This window comes from Phoca vitulina, unplaced genomic scaffold (assembly GCF_004348235.1).
Source record: "Phoca vitulina isolate PV1807 unplaced genomic scaffold, GSC_HSeal_1.0 scaffold5, whole genome shotgun sequence".
NCBI classification, from domain to species: Eukaryota; Metazoa; Chordata; class Mammalia; order Carnivora; family Phocidae; genus Phoca; species Phoca vitulina.
In genome coordinates this window covers 66344334-66366747 of record NW_022589708.1, presented here as the reverse complement: position 1 = coordinate 66366747, position 22414 = coordinate 66344334, and the positions used below count along the sequence as shown (strand labels likewise).

General features: G+C 33.9%; 1 protein-coding gene across 11 annotated transcripts in view; it reads left to right on the top strand.

The window, feature by feature from the left end:
- NBEA (neurobeachin) overlaps positions 1-22414 on the top strand; it is a 696015-nt gene that overhangs the window by 130419 nt on the left and 543182 nt on the right. For 10 of the 11 annotated variants that reach the window (XM_032403205.1, XM_032403204.1, XM_032403196.1 and 7 more), the window contains exons 9-10: positions 13590-13787; positions 14404-14537. In XM_032403205.1, coding sequence (XP_032259096.1) covers positions 13590-13787; positions 14404-14537 — 332 coding nt within the window. Of the gene's footprint in view, positions 1-13589; positions 13788-14403; positions 14538-22414 lie in introns of those variants that run through there. The other variant, XM_032403203.1, reaches the window with a different exon arrangement.

The window sequence follows — 22414 nt, the reverse complement described above, 5'->3', positions numbered from 1 at the left end:
GTATTTCTATTTTCAATCTTTTGAGGACCCACCATACTTGTCTTCTACAGTGGCTGAAAATAAACACAACTCAATGTGAGGCCTGAAAATCATAAAAATCCTTGAAGAGAGCACAAGCAATATTTTCTCTGACATTGGCCTTTGCAACATTTTTCTAGATATGTCTCCTAAGGCAAGAGAAACAAAAGCAAAAATAAACTATTAGGACTGCATCAAAATAGAAAGTTTCAGCACAGTGAAGGAAAATAACCAACAAAATGAAAAGTCAACCTACTGAATGAGAGAAGATACAAATGATATATCCAATAAGAGATTAATATCCAAAATATATAAGGAACTCATGCAACTCAGCTCCAAAAAAACAATCCAATTAAAAAATGGGCAGAGGACCTGAATAGACATTTTTTCAAAGAAAACATACAGATGGCCAACAGACACATGAGAAGATGCTCAACATCACTAATCATCAGGGAAATGCAAATCAAAACCCCAATTAGGTATCGCTTTACACCTTTAGTCAGAATGGTTAAAATAAAAGGACAAGAAATAAGTGTTGGCTTAATTAATTAATTTCAGAAAACATTCAACCTGATTTCTGATTTTGTTCCATGTTGGAGCAACTGGTACTGAATGTGCTGTACTACTGTAAATAACTATAAATATGGGCAAAATGTACAAAGCATCTGTTTTTGACACTTGTCAATACACAGCACAGGCCTGAGATCCTTGAGAGTAGGACTATATTTAATATGAGCTTGGTATTCACCGTTGATATCTAGCTGGGGCCAATAAAAATATTTCCACATATTCTAGCTGTGGAGGCAGCTGAGCTGAGGAGGTTGAGATCAGAATTCAGGGCAGCTTGAAACAGCTAGAATATGTGGAACAGGGAGCAAAAAAGGAGCAAGCTGTTGGGGTAGGGGCAGAAGTCTTTCTGTGGGTTTCTTGTGCATTCTTTGCCAAGTATAGAGCTGTACATTTACAGGGGGAGGCTCCATGAGCCCTAGCAGAAAGCAGGTGTTAACTAGTAGCAGAAGAGAGGTAGTAGAGGTCACACAATTGTTTGAGACTATGGAGCGTCAGCCCAGTGAGAGGAGGTTTATTTCCATATCCTTCGGCGCTCAGTAATTATTATACAAATGAATGACAGTAGTGATATAGAAATTTTGGAGTTTTACTGTACTGGATTATATTTATTTATACATGTGTCCAACCAGATCATTTCTACAAAATATATCTTTTATGATTATATAATATTGATTGCTTTTGCAGTTTAATTTTAAAAATTTCTAGCTTATCGCAGTACCCATTCTTCTATGCAACTGCATGCATGTTAAAAACTTTTATTGGCATTAGAAGAATGAGTTACATGAAATTGCTTAATATTGGCAAATGATTAATTTGATATAAGTAGTTTCTTGGTATCATTATGTTAAATACTTCTCTTGGATATTGGTTAGTATCAGTGATATGTTTCTTTTATTTAATATTTGAAATATTGTAGTTATAGTGCTGATACTTGGTTATCTGCCATTATCATAATTTTTAAAGATTTAATTGGGTGGGGCACCTGGGTAGCTCAGTCAGGTAAGTGTCTGACTTCAGTTCACTCACGTCATGATCCCAGGGTCCTGGGATCAAGCCCCATGTCTCAGGCTCTGCACTCAGTGGGGAGTCTGCTTCTCTCTCTCCCTCTGCTCCTGCTTGCATGTGCGCGCACTCTCTCTCTCTCAAATAAAGAAATCTTTAAAAAGAAGATTTGATTGGGTGAACAATTATCCACTGTATTGAAGTACTGACTTCATGCACAGAAATTTTCTGTGCTGATCTATTTGCCATTTGTTGACATGTTTGTGACTATAATCTTTTCTTTACATTCTTGCTTATTAAGAGATGGTAATAATGATTGTAGGGCATGCAATTGAATAAAATTCATCAGTATATCAAATATTGATGATATTCAAGGAACTGTTCTAAGCTTTTAGGATTAAAAATGATCAAGCTTATACTCTTTATGAGAATAATTATATCCCTAAATGTTTATAATTGAAAGTTGAAATGTGTACCCAAAAGGAAATATAATGCAAATACTATAAAGTTTTGTGAAAGGATGATTAATTTCAGCTACAAAGGCTTTAGGAACTCTTCGTAGACAAAGTTTTTTAGGGTTCTTGAAAAATACATAAATTTCAGAAGGATGAGCAGGACATGATGATAGAATGTGAGAAGAGAGGGCATGATTACAGGGATAGAAGCAAGGGATGTAGGATGTGTTTATGGATTAATCCACAATCAGGCATGGATTCATGGTAGAATACAGAGTAGATAGGCTGAGTGGTTTATGGTGGAATGTGAGGATGATTATGATAGATTGAAACCAAGTTTTTGGAGATTTTGAATATCAAAATAGGGAATTTTGATTTTCCAGTCATTTGGAATTATTAAGAAATTGTAGCAGAAGAATGGATTGATCCTATTTATGTATTTTCCTAGAGAAGTTTGGAAATGTAGATATTAGATATTAGAGTCTGAATTACTTTTAATGAATTCAGGTGGATTATTCATTTTGAAGGGAAAACTACAATATACAGGTGGCAACATTCTCTTAGTTATACATCAGGAAATATAATTCATGGAATGTTGCAATGTCATTATTAAAATCAGCAGCACTTGTCACATAGTGATCCTAGAAGAGCAACAGGTATTGCTATATATATGTTATTCTTACATAACTTCAATGGAAAATGGCTATATTCTTGACATTGGTGAAGTTTTCAGGTATTAGTATTAGAAAATGACAAGTCTTTGCTCTTGTAGCAATTAGATAAACTTAATTTAGTTGAGCTTAGCATCTTCTGGAACATTTTCTCATATTCATATTAAATAATTCCAGTTTGGGTGATTAGGGTTCTACTCAATGAGGCTTTGCCTCATTAGCAACTATGTTAACAGATATCTGAATGTTCTCTACCGTAAGTGCAATATACCATTACATACATACATAAAGTTTATGGTAAATGTTTTCTGAGTGACATTTATGAAAAAATATTGAACATAAAAAAATAACTATAATACTAAGTAGAAAAGAACACAGTAATAGCAGCTACCATTTTGAGTTGCTTTTAAAGATCCATATATTTATTGTTCAAAGTACTCTATTTACTATTTTATCTGTTAGGTGTGTAACAAGTGAGAGGTAAATAACTTGTGGATGGATACACATCTAATCAGTGATAGAGTTCAGATTCAGACTTGAGTCCAACTGATTTTGAACTTTATGTTTTTAACTATTTATTGCACTGTATAAAACTGACAATACAGTAATTTTACTTTTTTAAATTTCAAAGCTTTTATTCAAGTTTTACTGAGATAAAATTGACACATAACATTGTATTAGTTTAAAGCATACATAATGATTTGAGATATGTATATATTGTGAAATGATTACCACAATAAGGTTAGTTGACACATCAGTCACCTCACATAGTCATAATTTTTAGTGTGTACTGAGAACTTTTAAATCTATTCTCTTAGCAACTTCCAAATATACAATAAAGTATTATTAACTCTAATCAACATTTTGTATATTGTATCTTCAGAACTTATTCCTCTTAAAAGTAGAAGCTTACACTTTTTGAATACCTTCACCAATTTATCTATCTATCACCCCCGCCCTCCACCTGTGGTCATTCTTTGTATCTATGAGTTCTTTGTTTGAGATTCCACATATATGTAAGGTCATATAGTATTGGTCTTTCTCTGTCTGACTTATTTCACCTAGCATAATGCCCTCAAGGTCCATATGTTGTTTACAAATGGCATGATTTCATTCTTTTTTATGGCTGAATAACATCCCATTGTATACATATATATACCACATTTTCTTTATCCATTAATTCATCTATGGACACTTAGGTTGCTTCCATGTCTTGGTTCTTGTAAATAATGCTGCAGTGAACATGGGGGTACATATATCTTTTTGAATTAATGTTTTTTTTGTTTTTTTGGATAAATATCTAGAAGTCGAATTGCTAGATCCTATGGTAGTTCTATCTTTAAGTTTTTTATAATATTTCAGTTTTTAAAAATTTATTTGATAGAGGGAGAGAGAGAGAGCGCATGAGCACCTGTGTTTGCCTTTGTGAGTGGGGAGGGGAGGGGCGGAGGGAGAGGGAGCGAATCCCAAGCAGACTCCACTTGAGAGTGGAGCCCAAGGTGGGGCTCCATCCCAGACCCCAAGATCATAACCTGAGCCAAAACCAAGCCTCTCAACCGACTGAGCCACCCAGGTGCCCCTGTTTTTAAGTTTTTGAAAACATGTCATACTGTTTTCCGTAGTTGTTGCATTTACATTCCCACCAACAGTGCAAAAGGATTTTCTTTCCTACACATCCTTGACAACACTTATATCTTGTCTTTTTGGTAATAGCCATTCTAACAGGTGTCAGGTAATAGGTCATTGTGGTTTTGATTTACATTTCCCTAATTAGTGATCTTGAGCATTTTTTCATGTGTCAGTTGGCCATCTATATGTCTTTTTTGGAAAAATGTCTATTCAGGTCCTTTGCCTATTTTTAAATCAGATTTTTTTTTTTTTGGTCTTATATGAGTTTTTTATATATTTTGGATATTAACCCCTAATCAGGCATATGATTTGCAAATATTTTCTCCTACTATTTGATAGCTTTTTCATTTTGTTGGTGGTTTTCCTTCACTGTGCAGAAGCTTTTTAGTTTGATGTAGCCCAATGGGCCACTGGTTTATATTTGCTTTTGTTGCCTTTGTTTTTTTCAAATTCAAAAAATCCCTTAATGTAAGGGAGCTCTACTGGCTAGAACACATGTTCCTCTTCGTCCAGTTGCTATTTCAATCATTTACATATTGCTTTTCTTGGTATAATATCATCAACATAAGGAAGCACCACTACTCTACTTGATTAAACTCTAAACTCCAACTTGCCCTTGGGTCATCCAACTCCTTGACTCCCCTCTTCCTTATTTGGGCTGCTTCTCCAGTGTTTTAATGTCATATATACTCGTCCCCCAAATTCCCTCAATTAAATACTTTTATTTCTACAAACTAACTCATATGTTTTACTCCTCCAAAATAATTAAATCTGCTTTTGATCAGTGCTTTGCAACATAAATAATCTATTTTACTTGAAAATGATTGGATTAGAAACATAAATATTAAATATTTTGAGTATGTATAATTCTACATAAATGCTTATTAAAATGTTTATTTTTTAATACCAAGGCAACCAGTGAAGAAGGCAAATTAAATTGGTTTTATGTTGCCAGTATTACTACTTAGTATATTTAACTCATAATTTCATTCAGATATTACTTTTTTAAAAATTCTTTTTTTATTGTTGTTGTTGCCTATTCTTTAGTGCAAGAGGGACTGAAATATAATCTTTATTTTAAACCAGAACATGTGTTAAGCCCAACTGTTACCTCTAGATTAGGAAGTGTGAATCTGTGAGTTACATAAACAGATTAAATTTTGAAACTCTGAGGTGGCAGATAAAGTTCTACATTCCATTTAATTGAGAAGAGAAAGCAAGTTTCGATCCAAAGGACTGTAATTTTGTTAGCTTATTTCTTATGTCGAAATATGTAATGTGCTTACATTTAAAAGACAAAAACTACCATCCATAGGCACATATATACAAATTTTCATTTATTCATGTTGCTCTTGTATTGGTAGATGCCTAATAAATGGTTTACGTCCCAAGTTCAAGGAAGGGAGGATCTCTCTGGTACTAGTTTAAAAGTAGAAAATGGGCTAAATGTGGCCTGACATGTTTGGTCTCCACAGTGTTTTTAAACATTTGCATTAAATTACAGATTAGGTGATTTTATAAGGAAGTCCAGAGTTCATGTTTCTTTTGAAAAATACTGAAGAACTGGCAACATGGTACAATAATTGATTTGAGCTGAGCACTGAGGGGCACTTTTAGACAGGACATGCACTGTCCAGTCTGAAGAAATCCACATGCGGCATGCTTCATTTATACACATATCTATTTGCCTCCTATAAGAGTCCGAGTTTGGAACATTTGGTTTAACCTTACTGTAACATTAATGAAATGGGGCCACACTGGTTAGATGATTTCTTTGACACTTATTAAATAAAGGTCTAGAGATAATTAGTGGTAGACCCTGGATTATAATCCAGATCACTTCACCATTAATCCATTAGTACTGTGAGTCAGAACATTTGGTATTGTGTCTTGGCACTATTCCTTCCAGATCTTAATCTCTCTAACATTCAGTTTTCATAGTTGTAAGTTGAAAATAATAATAATAATAATAATAATAATAATAATATGTGATTCTTGCAAAGTTTCAATATTGTCATTGTCAAATTTATATCTGCAGAGAAATTCTAACCATTTCTAACAATACCTTTCTTTTTTTTATTTTATTTTATTATGTTATGTTACTCATCATACATTACATCATTAGTTTTTGAGGTAGTGTTCCATGATTCATTGTCTAGTATAACACCCAGTGCTCCATTCAGTACGTGCCCTCTTTATACCCATCACCAGGCTAACCCATGCCCCCACCCCCCTCCCCTCTAGAACCCTCAGTTTGTTTCTCAGAGTCCATAGTCTCTCATGGTTCGTCTCCCCCTCCGATTTCCTCCCCTTCATTTTTCCCTTCCTGCTATCTTCTTTTTTTTTTTTAATATATAATGTATTTTTGTTTCAGAGGTACAGGTCTGTGATTCAACACTCTTACACAATTCACAGCACTCACCATAGCACATACTGTCCCCAATGTCTATCACCCAGCCACCCCATCCCTCCTACCCCCACCACTCCAGCAACCCTCAGTTTGTTTCCTGAGATTAAGAATTCCTCGTATCATTGAGGTCATATGATACATGTCTTTCTCTGATTGACTTATTTCGCTCAGCATAACACCCTCCAGTTCTATCCACGTCATTGCAAATGGCAAGATTTCATTCCTTTTGATGGCTGCATAGTATTCCATGGTATATATATACCATGTCAATAGACATCTTGGCTCTTTCCACAGTTTGGTTATTGTGGACATTGTGCATGTACCCCTTCAGATCCCTACATTTGTATCTTTGGGGTAAATACCCATTGGTGCAATTGCTGGACTGTATGGTAGCTCTATTTTCAACGTTTTGAGGAACCTCCATACTGTTTTTCAGAGTGGCCGTACCAGCTTGCATTCCCGCCAACAGTGTAGGAAGATTCCCCTTTCTCCGCATCCCCACCAACATCTGTCGTTTCCTGACTTGTTAATTTTAGCCATTCTGACTTGTGTGAGGTGATACTCATTGAGGTTTTGATTTGGATTTCCCTAATGCCGAGCGATGTTGAGCACTTTTTCATGTGTCTTTTGGCCATTTGGATGTCTTCTTTGGAAAAATGCCTGTTCATGTCTTCTGCCCATTTCTTGATTGGATCATTTGTTCTTTGGGTGTTGAGTTTGATAAGTTCTTTATAGATTTTGGATACTAGCCCTTTATCTGATATGTCATTTGCAAATATCTTCTCCCATTCTGTCGGTTGTCTTTTGGTTTTGTTGACTGTCTCTTTTGCCGTGCAAAAGCTTATTATCTTGATGAAGTCCCAATAGTTCATTTTTGCCCTTGCTTCCCTTGCCTTTGGCGATGTTTCTATGAAGAAGTTGCTGCGGCTGAGGTCAAAGAGGTTGCTGCCTGTGTTCTCCTTTAGGATTTTGATGGACTCTTGTCTCACATTTAGGTCTTTCAGCCATTTTGAGTCTATTTTTGTGTGTGGTGTAAGGAAATGGTACAGTTTCATTCTTCTGCATGTGGCTGTCCAATTTTCCCAGCACCATTTGTTGAAGACACTGTCTTTCTCCATTGGACCTTCTTTCTTGCTTTGTTGAAGATTAGTTGACCATAGAGTTGAGGGTCCATTTCTGGGCTCTCTCTTCTGTTCCATTGATCTATGTGTCTGTTTTGTGCTAGTACCATACTGTCTTGATGATGACAGCTTTGTAATAGAGCTTGAAGTCTGGAATTGTGATGCCACCAGCTTTGCTTTTATTTTTCAACTTTCCTCTGGCTATTCGGGGCCTTTTCTGGTTTCATACAAATTTTAGGATTATTTGCTCCATTTCTTTGAAAAAAGTGGATGGTATTTTGATGGGGATTGCATTGAATGTGCAGATTGCTCTAGGTAGCATTGACATCTTTACAATATTTGTTCTTCCAATCCATGAGCATGGAATGTTTTTCCATTTCTTTGTGTCTTCCTCAATTTCTTTCATGAGTATTTTATAGTTTTCTGAGTACAGATTCTTTGCCTCTTTGGTTAGATATAATCCTAGGTATCTTATGGTTTTGGGTGCAATTATAAATGGGATCGACTCCTTAATTTCTCTTTCTTCTGACTTGTTGTTGGTGTATAGGAATGCCATTGATTTCTGTACATTGATTTTATATCCTGCCACTTTACTGAATTCCTGTATGAGTTCTGGCAGTTTTGGGGTGGAGTCTTTTGGGTTTTCCGCATAAAGTATCATATCATCTGCAAACAGTGAAAGTTTGACTTCTTTGCCGAGTTGGATGCCTTTTATTTCTTTTTGTTGTCTGATTGCTGTGGCTAGGACTTCTAATACTATGTTGAGTAGCAGTGGTGATAGTGGACATCCCTGCCATGTTCCTGACCTTAGGAGGAAAGCTCTGTTTTTCCCCATTGAGAATGATATTCGCTGTGGGTTTTTCATAGATGGCTTTTATGATATTGAGATATGTACCCTCTATCCCTATACTCTGAAGAGTTTTGATCAAGAAAGGATGCTGTACCTTGTCAAATGCTTTTTCTGCATCTATTGAGAGGATCATATGGTTCTTGTTCTTTCTTTGATTAATGTATTGTATCACATTGATTGATTTGTGGTTGTTGAACCAACCTTGCAGCCCAGGGATAAATCCCACTTGGTCGTGGTGAATAATGCTTTTAAAGTACTGTTCGATCCGGGGCGCCTGGGTGGCTCAGTTGGTTGAGCAACTGCCTTCGGCTCAGGTCATGATCCTGGAGTCCAGGGATCGAGTCCCACATCGGGCTCCCTGCTCGGCGGGGAGTCTGCTTCTCCCTCTGATGCTCCCTCCCTCATGCTCTCTCTCTCATTCTCTCTCTCTCTCTCAAATAAATAAATAAAATCTTTAAAAAATAAAAATAAAAAAATAAAATACTGTTGGATCCTATTGGCTAGTATTTTGGTGAGAATTTTTGCATCCCTGTTCATCAAGGATACTGGTCTGTAATTCTCCTTTTTGATGGGGTCTTTGTCTGGTTTTTGGATCAAGGTAATGGTGGCCTCATAAAACGAGTTTGGAAGTTTTCCTTCCCTTTCTATTTTTTGGAACAGTTTCAGAAGAATAGGTATTAATTCTTCTTGAAATGGTTGGTAGAATTCCCCTGGGAAGCCATCTGGCCTGGGCTTTTGTTTGTTGGGAGATTTCTGATTACTGCTTCAATTTCCTTAGTGGTTATAGATCTGTTCAGTATTCTATTTCTTCCTGGTTCAGTTTTGGTAGTTGATACATCTCTAGGAATGCATCCATTTCTTCCAGATTATCTACTTTGCTGGCATATAGTTGCTCATAATATGTTCTTAAAATTGTTTGTATTTCTTTGGTGTTGGTTGTGATCTCTCCTCTTTCATTCATGATTTTGTTGATTTGGGTCCTTTCTCTTTTCTTTTTGATAAGTCTGGCCAGGGGTTTATCAATCTTGTTAATTCTTTCAAAGAACCACCTCCTAGTTTCGTTGATCTGTTCTACCGTTCTTTTGGTTTCTATATTTCATTGATTTCTGCTCTGATCTTTATTATTTCTCTTCTCCTGCTGGGCTTAAGCTTTATTTGCTGTTCTTTCTCCAGCTCCTTTAGGTGAGGGTAAAGTTGTGTATTTGAGACCTTTCTTGTTTCTTGAGAAAGGCTTGTATTGGTATAGGACTGCCTTGTGCATCCCAATGATTTTGAACAGTTGTGTTTTCATTTTCATTTGTTTCCATGAATTTTTTTAATTCTTCTTTAATTTCCTGGTTGACCCATTCATTCTTTAGTAGGATGCTCTTTAGCCTCCATGTATTTGAGTTCTTTCCAACTTTCCTCTTGTGATTGAGTTCTAGTTTCAAAGCATTGTGGTCCAAAAATATGCAGGGAATGATCCCAATCTTTTGGTACCGGCTGAGACCTAATTTGTGACGTAAGATGTTATCTGTTCTGGAGAATGTCCCATGGGCACTAGAGAAGAATGTGTATTCTGTTGCTTTGGGATGGAATATTCTGAATATATCTGTGAAGTCCATTTGGTCCAGTATGTCATTTAAAGTCTTTATTTCCTTGTTGATCTTTTGCTTAGATGATCCGTCCGTTTCAGTGAGGGGGGTGTTAACGTCCCCCACTATTATTGTATTGTTGTCAATGTGTTTCTTTGCTTTTGTTATTAATTGCCTTATATAATTGGCTGCTCCCATGTTAGGGGCATAGATATTTACAATTGTTAGATCTTCTTGTTGGGTAGACCCTTTAAGTATGATATAGTGTTCTTCCTCATCTCTCATTATAGTCTTTGGTTTAAAATCTAATTTGTCTGATATAAGGATTGCCACTCCAGCTTTCTTTTGGTTTCCATTAGCATGGTAAATGGTTTTCCACCCCCTCACTTTCAATCTGGGGGTGTCTTTGGGTCTAAAATGAGTCTCTTGCAGACAGCATATCAATGGGTCTTGTTTTTATATCCATTGTGATAGCCTGTGTCTTTTGATTGGGGCATTTAGCCCATTTACATTCAGGGTAATTATTGAAAGATAGGAATTTAGTGCCATTGTATTGCCTGTAAGGTGACTGTTACTGTATATTGTCTGTGTTCCTCTGTGGTCTATGTTACTTTTAGGCTCTCTCTTCGCTTAGAGGACCCGTTTCAATATTTCTTGTAGGGCTGGTTTTGTGTTTGCAAATTGCTTTAGTTTTTGTTTGTCCTGGAAGTTTTTGTCTCTCCTTCTATTTTCAATGACAGCCTAGCTGGATATAATATTCTTGGCTGCATATTTTTCTCATTTAGTGCTCTGAATATATCCTGCCAGTCCTTTCTGGCCTGCCAGGCTCTGTGGATAGGTCTGTTGCCAGTCTAATGTTTCTACCATTGTAGGTCACAGATCTCTTGTCCCGAGCTGCTCAGAATTTTCTCTGAGACTCATAAGTTTTACTATTAGATGTTGGGGTGTTGACCTATTTTTATTGATCTTGAGGGGGGTTTTCTGTGCCTCCTGGATTTTGATGCCTGTTTCCTTCCTCCAGTTAGGGAAGTTCTCTGCTATAATTTCTCCAATATACCTTCTGCCCCTCTCTCTCTTTCTTCTTCTGGGATCCCAATTATTCTAATATTATTTCGTCTTATGATATCACTTATCTCTCAAATCTGCCCTCGTGATTCAGCAGTTGTTTATCTCTCTTTTTCTCAGCTTTTTTTTTTCCCATCATTTGGTCTTCTATATCACTAATTCTATCTTCTGCCTCATTTATCCTAGCAGTTAGAGCCTCCATTTTTAATTGCACCTCATTATTAGCCTTTTTGATTTTGACTTGGTTAGATTTTATTTCTTTCATTTTTCCAGAAAGGGTTTCTGTAATATCTTCCATCCTTTTTTCAATCCCAGCTAGTATCTTTAAAATCGTCATTCTGAACTCTAGTTTCCATATCTTACTAATGTCCATATTGCTTAGGTCTCTGGCAGTCGGTACTGTCTCTTGTCCTTTTTTTTGAGGTGATTTTTTTCCGTCTTGTCATCTTGTCCAGAGGAGAATAGATGAATGAGAGAACAAAATGCTAACGAGGTAACTACGACCCCAGAAAGATATATATTAAACAAATCAGAAGAGACCTTCCAGAAAGTGGTCGTTTTTCTGTTCAGAGAGTTGCTGGTTTTCTTTTCTTTGATCTCCTGTTGAGTTCGTAGGTGTTCAGAATGGTTTGATCCCTATCTAGCTGAATTCCTGGGACCAGACGAAATTTAGGTCTCCTACTCCTCTGCCATCTTGCTCCTCCCCCCTCTAACAACCTTAATTACAACTCGTACATTTTTGTTATTTCTCTATATAAAGTGGTGACATGTTTTTTTGTTTTATTTTTTTCTTTTTATTAACATATAATGTGTTATTTGTTTCAGGGGTACAGGTCTGTGATTCATCAGTCTAACACAATTCATAGCACTCACCATAGCACATACCCTCCCCAGTGTCCATCACCCACCCACCCCATCTCTCCCACCCTCCTCCACTCCAGCAACCTTCAGTTTGTTTCCTGAGATTAAGAGTTTCTTATGGTTTGTGTTCTTCTCTAGTTTCATCTTGTTTCTTTTTTCCCTCCCTTCCCTTATGATCCTCTGCCTTTTTTCTCAAATTCCACATATCAGTGAGATCATATGATAATAGTCTTTGTCTGATTGACTTATTTCGCTTAGCATAATATCCTCTAGTTCCATCCACGTTGTTGCAAATGGCAAGATTTCAATTTTTTGATGGCTGCATAATATTCCATTGTGTGTGTGTGTGTGTGTGTGTGTGTGTGTGTGTGTGTGTGTGTGAGTGTACACCACATCTTCTTTATCCATTCATCTGTTGATGGACATCTTGGCTCTTTCCATAGTTTGGCTATTGTTGACATTGCTGATATAAATATTGGGGTGCATGTGCCCCTTCAGATCACTGCATTTCTGTCTTTGGGGTAAATACCCAGGAGTGCAATTGCTGGGTCGTAGGGTATCTCTATTTTCAACTTTTTGAGGAACTTCCATACTGTTTTCCAGAGTGGCTGCACCAGCTTGTATTCCCACCAACAGTGTAGGAAGTTTCCCCTTTCTCTGCATCCTCGCCAATATCTGTCATTTCCTGACTTGTTAATTTTAGCCATTCTGACTGGTGTGAGGTGGTATCTCATTGAGGTTTTGATTTGGATTTCCCTGATGCCGAGTGATGTCGAGACTTTTTCATGTGTCTTTGGCCATTTGGTTACATGTTTTAGTGAAACTTTCTTCTGGGTTTAACTTTTTGATACTTTTGTGGCTATTATTGTTACTCAATATGCTGATATACTTTTTATAGTAGAGACATAAATATTTTTGCATATAAACATTTTTCATAGTCTTAAATGATAATCATTTTTCTATAGTAGTAATTCATGTACCGGGTACTGTTTACTCATGTAAATATTCTTGAATGTGTTAACCAGAAAAATTAAATTTATGTTATGAAATATTAAATCAAAATCCTTTTACTACAGATGTAATAACATCTGGCTTTATATTTTTTCTAATGAAATTATTTTAAAAATAATCAAAAACAATAAAAAAAATATTCAGATCTGAGTGTGTTTATTAACATGATGAGTAAAATTTAACTCATAGAATTGAAGTGAGAATAACGAAATAATATAATACCACTAATGCCTGACACTTGGAAGGGTCAAAACAAATTGTCTATTATTTTAAATGTTTCTCTGCTTTAAAACTTTAGAGTTTTATTATGTTACATTTAAAAAGAGTATTTAATTTAGTTTTATTTTTTCAGAGCACCTTCAAATTTAAATCTGAGAGTGACATTCATTTGGCAGAACATCATAAACAGGTTCTGTATGATGGGAAACTTGCAAGTAGTATTGCATTTACATATAATGCTAAGGCCACCGATGCTCAGCTATGCTTGGAATCATCACCAAAGGAAAATGCATCAATTTTTGTTCATTCCCCACATGCTCTAATGCTCCAGGTTGGTGAATAGTAGCTTAGTTTAATGTTCTCATTTACGTATTAAAGCTTGCTAATCTGTAGATCTATAGTTGCTATTTATTTTTCTTTTTTTTTTTCTAGTTCTTTGAATGACATTTTCACCTTCTCCCTTATTTTCTTATTTTTATTTTTTGGCAGTATACTTTACCCTGGACTAGTCAGTCTCCTTAGTAGGGAATCTGTAATCTCTGTTATCTTGTCTGTTCTATAATCCTTTGAGATAAAATCAGTTGATTAGCTGAACAGATAGTTGTTAGACACAAAAATATACTTTGCTTTAAGAATGTACTAGTATAACACCCCCATATAAAAATTACTTGGAAATCTTTAAATCTACTAATAGTATTTCTTATTCTAAATTGTGTTTTGATTTATAGCTTCATATTTTCAGTGTAAAAATCTCAACTTATTCAAATTTAGAAGTGGTTGGCAAAGATATTTCACATTTGTATTTTATATGTGTATCAAAAATTTTATAATTGAGGGATTTAAAATATCTATGTTTTAAAAATTTTTTACAAAGTTATTTGGAACAAGGAAATAGTGATAACTTCATGCTTCAGGAGTTTAATACACATTTTTGTTTTTGAACGTAGGATGTGAAAGCTATAGTAACACATTCAATTCATAGTGCAATTCATTCAATTGGAGGGATTCAAGTGCTTTTTCCACTTTTTGCCCAACTGGATAATCGGCAGCTCAATGACAGTCAAGTGGAAACAACTGTCTGGTAAGTTTTCTTTAAATTTGTAATTTCTTATAATTTTTATACACTTAGATTATGCCTGGCACAGTTGATGCTGTGTATATGTATTATAATATTTGGTTTTTATCCCTGAAGTGCTAATAAATCTTTAGTATCTTTAGACTAAGGCAGATTTATATTCATACAATATTAAAACTTCACACTTACAATCATAAAGAAATGACTTGCTTGATAATAAATCAAAACTTCTTACCAGATGTAGCATAATGATTTTAATAAAAATTGAGGAAAAATATTAGTCCTAACCTTATCCTTTGGAAATGCTTATGGTTTGGATCATCCATGAAATCCTGTTAGCTTAAACAAAATTACTACGTTAAAGTTTATTCTGAAAAAGTGGTATTTGATAATAGTTACATAATTTATATATTATATATTAGTATTATTTTATACTTATGTTATCATAATACTAGTATAATATTAATTGATAGTAGCTTTCTTTTATATATAGTTCATATATGAGAATCCAAATCTACCCAGTGGCATATCCATGTTTATATAAAAATTCAGTTATTTTCTAATTAGGTTTATTTCATGTGCAATTCTGTAGCTTTGTTCCTTTTTATTAAAACATACCTCATGCATCAAATGCTGATTTAATTTTGTCTCTTAGAATCATTTCTATAAGAAGTTAAATCTGAATTTTAACAACTATTTTTAATCTGTACATTGCTATGTTTGGAAAATTTTAAGAGAAAATCACATAGGTAAACATTCTTTTTTAATCCAGAAGCAATATAGGAATGCTTCCCTAGTATGTACACATATATGTGAAGTTCTTCATGGATCATCCAATTTTGAATTGTTGGAAAACCTAGTGAATAAAGCAAAGATGGGAAAATAAAGTCCATTGAAATGTAACATGATTTTCTCATATTTATTATCTAAATAAGCTATTAACAAAATTCTGTTTTAATTGCTAATAATATTATTCCTGTACTGAGACTACCTTTATGTACAGTATAAACATGAGTATAAATGTGACCTGTGCACTTACAACACCCAGCTCCTATCCATGGGTCATGCTTTCTTTTATATCAATGTAAAAGTTGGAGTCTTGAAGTAAAAAGCTTTGAAGTAAAAAAGAATCCTGAAGTCATGCCCTACTGTGATACTATTTTGCTATAAGATCTTAAATAATTTCATCGGGAGGGGTGGATATCAGCCTAGTGGAAAGATAAAACTTTAAATTTCAGTCCTGGATGTAAATTCAAATGTTTTGCTCTTTATCATCTAAGTGAACCAATATACATTGGAATCAGTAATTAAAAACTTAGTAAGTTCTATGAAAAGAAGTTGGGGATGAAGTAGCCTGTAGAAAAACTCCCATGTGTAATTTAAATATTCCTTATGAATTAATATTGTCTATAATCATTTTAACCTGAAATGGAATTTGCTGCTTTGTGAAGAAAAAGTAGAAAGATTATATAGTTTGAAAATGTTATAACTAAAAGTGTCACAATAATTTATATCTACATGAATAGCTATTATAAAATCTTAGTGCTAAAATCATATTTTAACAGGTTATCTGGTCCATTCATCCAGGGCACATGGTTATTTTTCATTGCCTGTCTTCAAAACTCATTTTAATGTTTATATTTTGGTATTTAAACTGTATTTATTTCATCATGGAGTTAGAAGACAATGTAAGGGGTCAGCATTCTGATTTTCATTTTTATTTGGTTTTAGTTCTTTTGTATCATTCATCTTAATTTTTCTCTGTAATAAATAACTTCAACTTTTGCAGTGATATACATGTTCTTAGTTTAAATCCAACAGAAAACATATAATAAGAAAAGTATCACTATCCTCTTTAGTAATAATACATACCCAATTCCAAGCTACCCTGCAATTCAGTTATGTGCTATTTTGAATTCTTATCTAATACTTTTGCATTAATTGTGTCAAAGCCCTTGATGTTTGAGGTTGGCTCTTTTGTGGAAAATTGTATCTATCAGTAATAATAGTCTTTTGTTATTTCAAGTTTTGAAGGGGGCCGTTACAGATAAGTGTGTGCATCAGTGGTACAGTCTTTTGGTTTTTAAAGTTTTAAAACCAAGTTACTAAATGGGACTTCTCCCTCTACCTGAAAAACCCAGATTCTTAGCTGTAGGGCAAGGGTCAATAGAATTTCTTGTTTTCTGGCTATATCATAAATTCATACAGATGAATGAGACCTTGAAATAGGACATATCCTCTTATTTTTAGTTGTTATTAAATTATTCTAGATGAAGGAGAACCTATTTGAAGTTTTTAAATTTCCAGAGAAAATTAGTTATATTCTTTTTTTGAAAATCTGTTTGCATAATAAATATATGCCAACAATTATAATATTATCTAACTTTTAATTACTTTTTGGAGAAATTGAGCTAAGCTATAAAATCAGTTACTTCTCTGTCTTCTGTGTTTCAAGCTGAAGCTTTAGTTTCCATGTTGTTTCCTCCACTCAGTAATCCTTTTTTATGAAACTTTTTATTGTTTCTCTGGTGGTACTATTATACTGTCCTTAGAAATCTTGATGAGTTTTACTCTACATAGGGGGTTAGTATTAAAATAATTTATTGAAGGAAAAATCTTATTTTCTGGAGCCTTTATAAATAGGCCTTGTGCAGAATTTTTGTGGCTTTGTTTTATCATGAAGACTATGTATTATGGTTGTTATATGTGTGGACTTCCAAGTCAGACAGACTTGGGTTCAAATCCCGGGTTTACTGTATTATTAGTGCACCCTTGAATATGTTAACAATTTTGTGCTTCCGTTTCCACCATTATAAAATTGCAATAATAATAGCACATTGGATTATTTAGATTAAATGTGATAAAATACATAGATCATTATAGTAAGCACTCAGTACATGCTGGGTTTTGTTACCATGACAGTGGGCTAGATGATCTACAAGAGTATCTCTAATACTATGGTTTTATATTTTAAAAATTATATATCCTTAATCTTGGAAATTGGTTGTTATAATATGGGCTGTATTACTTTATATTTGAACTTCTATCAGTGATAGTATTTACAATAGAGACTTAAGTTATTAATTAGGACTTATATTTTGAACTTTAATTGTAGTGATGAAAACTGGTTTTGAACTATCCATTTTCTAGATATAGTGGCTTAAAATAGAGGATGTGTTAACTCAAGTTTTGAAGCCAACACCAAGTCAAAGAAAGCCTGGAAGGGTTTAAGATGATTTTTCTTTAGCTGGTTTTTGGATCTTGTATAGCTGCCCCTTTAGTACTTAAATTTCCAGGAATAACACTTTTTTGTCACCTTTTCTTTTAACACATAGTTTTAGCTTTTATCATGGCACAAAAAAATTCACCAACAAAATGAGTAGATAAATATTACTGAACTGAGTTAAATAGCTTGTGGCATCACAAACAGTATTTTTGATGTTACCTGTTTTTGATAAGTAAATTAGGCCAGTATGTAGTTACCATTTTGATTTCATTCTATTCATAATGATTCTCAAGCCCTGTGATCACCTTGAGTAATTCTTCCAAGTGATCAAAGCTGTTTGGATGTTTTTTTTGGATGTTTTGTCATTCCTCAGGAACTATTTTATATTGGACTTGTCAATCTCAGTCCAGTGAATATTGAGAGCAATAACTAAACAAATTGCCTTTAATTAGACATTTAATAAATGGTTTTAATGACTAAAAGAATGAACAAATAATTAATAAATTATTTCAAGAAGTATAACTCTAATCTTGAAGTAATCATATTTTTTGTATTTTGTATCTCAGAATGACTCCATAAATTAGAAATTTGATTTTCCTTTGATTTGGATGATCAGATACATTGTAAATGACATATCTTTCTCATTTGGTCCACCCTCCTTTTTTTCAGAACATATGTTGTTAAATTCTTTACATGATATAAAATAAACCTTCCTAATTGTGTGATATGGGAAGAATTTGCTTTGAAAAAATATGTTTTCTGGTGCAAGGTATAAATAGGCTTTTGTTTATCAAACAACTAAAAATACACTAAGCAAGAAATTCTCATTAGTGACAATGTGATGCAATGAGCAGGACTTCTTTTGTATCAGACAGATTAAGACTCAAACCAGTGTTCTGTACTATCTGATCTTAGGTGATAAGATTGTTCGAGGGTGTTAGTAGTAGTAGTACATGGCATTTACTGAGTACTTACTATGTGCCAGTCTCTGTGACTGTATTATCTCATCCAATACTTTCTGCTGATGAGGGAGAGAAAAACTGAGTAACTTCCTCAAGGCACAAGACTTAAGTGGCACATTAGAACCAGAATCCTAATCCTGAAAGCCTGACTCCAGAGCCCTCCCTCTAAACCACTGTGGACAACTCTGTGAATCACTTTTGCTAACTGTGGAATGATTTTTAGTAATGCCAACTTTATCTGACTGTAAAATGAATTAAACTAAGCTAGTCTATGCGAAATATCTATCATACTTTCTGGTACGTAGTAGACATTGAATGTGTTCTCTCTCTTTCCTCAGTGGTTATTAGTCTGTTGATGTAGACTATATGATGTGATATAATTTTGTATTACTAAAATTTATTTCTAATGCTGTTTTAACTGAAAAATTTTACAAACTAAAATTCAATCTCGAGTGATAGTTTAAATGAATTCTTTTAAATATATAAATATTTTTCTCAGAAAACTGTTCTTTTTGTTTTTAGTTATGATACAAGTTGTTTGGTAGACTGCTTGATGGAATGTGAGATATAAAAAAATTTAGGGAATCCCATAGGAATTTATGTCAGTGACCTATCATTAAGAATCTTCTTGTAATGTGAATGTTAATGACTCATTAATTGTTTAGTGAACTTAAATGAAGATTTTTTTTCCTTTTTTTCTTCTTTCTTTCTTTCTTTCTTTCTTTCTTTCTTTCTTTCTTTCAGAGGGGGAGAGGAAGAGGGGTGGGAAGGGGCAGAGGGGGAGGGAGAGAGAGAATCCCAAGCAGGCTCCAGCCCAGTGTGGAGCCTGACACTGGGATGGATCTCACAACCCTGAGATCATGACCTGAGCCAAAATCAAGAGTTGGACGCTTAACCGACTGAGCCACCCAGGCTCCCCAAAGATTTTTTTTTCTTAAAATGTATTTTGCTCATCAGTTATTCCAATGATTATCTTGAATTTTATAACTCCCTTAATAATTAAGCCATTCCTTTAGTTAAAAATTTCATTGTAAAGTCCTGATTAGCACTACTGTTATGTGTAAACAAAATTGCCTGGAAATTTCAGTATTTTCAGTGACTACCTAAACCAGATTTTCCCTTACGCTTTGAAGTGACTTAAAAATCATTTGTCCAACCATGTTTTCTGATTGTTAGTTCAGGGAAAATTACCTATTACACATACAATGTCAAAATTTTATTATATAGTTTTAACCCAATTGACAAAAAAATGAAAAGTGATTGATTTCAGTTGGCAAAGAAGTGAAATCAGTACCTGTTGATAATGATTGTCTCTCTTGTGAAGGTTATTGTTAATATATGTAGAATATAGTATTTTGGTTTCCAAAAGCATTTAAGTATTTTTAAATATACACCTATCAAATTATATTCCCTTTATATTTTTTCAGAAAGAATGTATGTCTGTCGCTTCTTACTATATATATTTGCTAGTTTGCCTTTTTTAGTTTACTAAATTATTAATGAAAATTCTTTAAGTAAAACAGACACAAAAAGTGTATTTGAGGTACATGTATTACTACTATTAGAGGAGAAAAAAGCAAATAATAATTTATTTAGTGAGATTTAACTAAAGTAAAATGGAATTATATTGAATTTACTGTGAAAATTAATTTTTAAGAAGTAAAAAATAAAATACATTAAGCATTCTGCCTGAAACATAAGGAAACTATAATTTAATGTTCAAGTAACTTCCTCTTGTCAGGCAAGTCCTTTCTACTCTGTGGAGTCTCTACAAGAGATATCTAATAATAAAAGTTGTAGTACATCTAGCAATTTAATAAATTTGTCAGCTGTCAACAAGAGTGGATATTTTGTTTTATTCTAGATTTATGACTTATGATTTATTGACTTTTCAAATAAGCTGGTGTCTTATAGTCCATTTTAAAGTGTTTTTTATAATGAGTGATTGCTCTCACAATGATTCTTTCATAAAAAGTTTCCTTTAAATTTAGTGAAATGCATTTTTAATGCTATGTTAGTTTATGCTATTTCATTTTACAGCACATAATTTTACTCTATAAAAGGCAAGGCTTTTGCTTTATCTTTGCTGCCCCCCCCAAAAAAACATAATTGTTTTGTCAAAGAGGTAACTGCAAATTATTTGTTGCAGAAATTTTGGCAACCATAAGCACATCTTTACTGAATTAGTTGCCTTAATTTTCCTCTAGTTTGTATATCCACATAGTTTCTCCTTTGATATTTCAATCAATCTTGTCACAATCTTATTTTTCACATGAAATAGCATTCATTTCTTCTAACTTTTCTCTCTTTATATTCCTTTTGAAAGTAAGAAAAATTCTTAATTGATTTTGATTTTATGATAATCATAGAGTCTAAAACTAAGATAAATATTATTTGCTTTTATAAGAACTATTGTCATATGTTGATCTCTTCACCTTCAGAAGCCCAGATTTTCTAATGAAAAGTGGGTATAATACTAAGAGTCTCCCCAGTGTTGAAGCTCTTTTCCCTTACTCTTTCCTGGATGTGATGACCATTATGTGCACTGAGTTGAATCTTTAAGAAAAGAATTAATAAGGCATCATCAGGAGATTCCAGTCAATTTAGTACTGTAATTTTATTTGCTTTTACTTTATTTTGTTTCTAGGTCCATGGTCTTATTACCTAGGCTGAGAAGTCCCAAAGCTTTTTTTCTAGCTATCTTCTATTTAGGTCCATATACCCAAACCATGTAGAAGGTATCTCAAAATCAACATGCCTTAAATAAAAACCCAAAACTTTCTTCTTTGTGTAATTTCTGTTGCTTTTGATATTCTTTTTGTTTTTAAATTTTAGAATTAGTTTTAATTTTTGTGAAAGACTTCATTTTTTTAGAGCAGGTTTGGGTTTACAATAAAATCAAGAAGAAGATAGAGAGATTTCCCATGCACTCCCTTTCCCCACACATGCATACCATCCCCCTTAATCAGCGTCACTCACCAGAATGACACATTTTTTTACCAAGGATGAAACTAAATTGTTACAATATAATCATTCAAAGTCTGTAGTGTATCTTAGAATTCCCTCTTGGTGTTTTACATTCTGTGGGTTTGGACAAAAGTATAATGACATATATCTATAAAGTATTTGCACTTCCCTAAAAATTTTTTGTGCTCCACTTATTCATCTTTTTCCTGCTCACACTCTCCCCCTGGAAACCACTGGTCTTTTTATTGTCGCTAATAGTTTTGTCATTTCCACAATGTCATAGTTGAAATCACATAGTATGTAAGCTTCTCAGATTGTCTTCTTTCACTTAGTAATATACAGTTAGGATCCCTCCATGGCTTTTCATGACTTGATGGTTCATTTCTTCTTAGCACTGAATATATATATTCCTTTGTCTGTATGTAGCACAGTTTATTTATTCATTCACCTATCGAAGGACATCTTGGTTGTTTCCAAGTTTTGGAAATTACGACTAAAGCAGCTGCAAACATTTTGCAGGTTTTTCTGTGGGTGTAAGTTTTCAACTCCTTTGGGTAGATACCAAGGAGGATGATTGCTGGTTTATATGATAAAAGTATGTTTAGTTTTGTAAGAAACCTCTCAACTGTCTTCCAAAGTGCCCATACCATTTTCTGCCTTCCACCAGCAGTGAATGAGAATTCCTGTTGCTCCATAACCTCACTAGCATTTGGTGTTGTCAGTGTTCT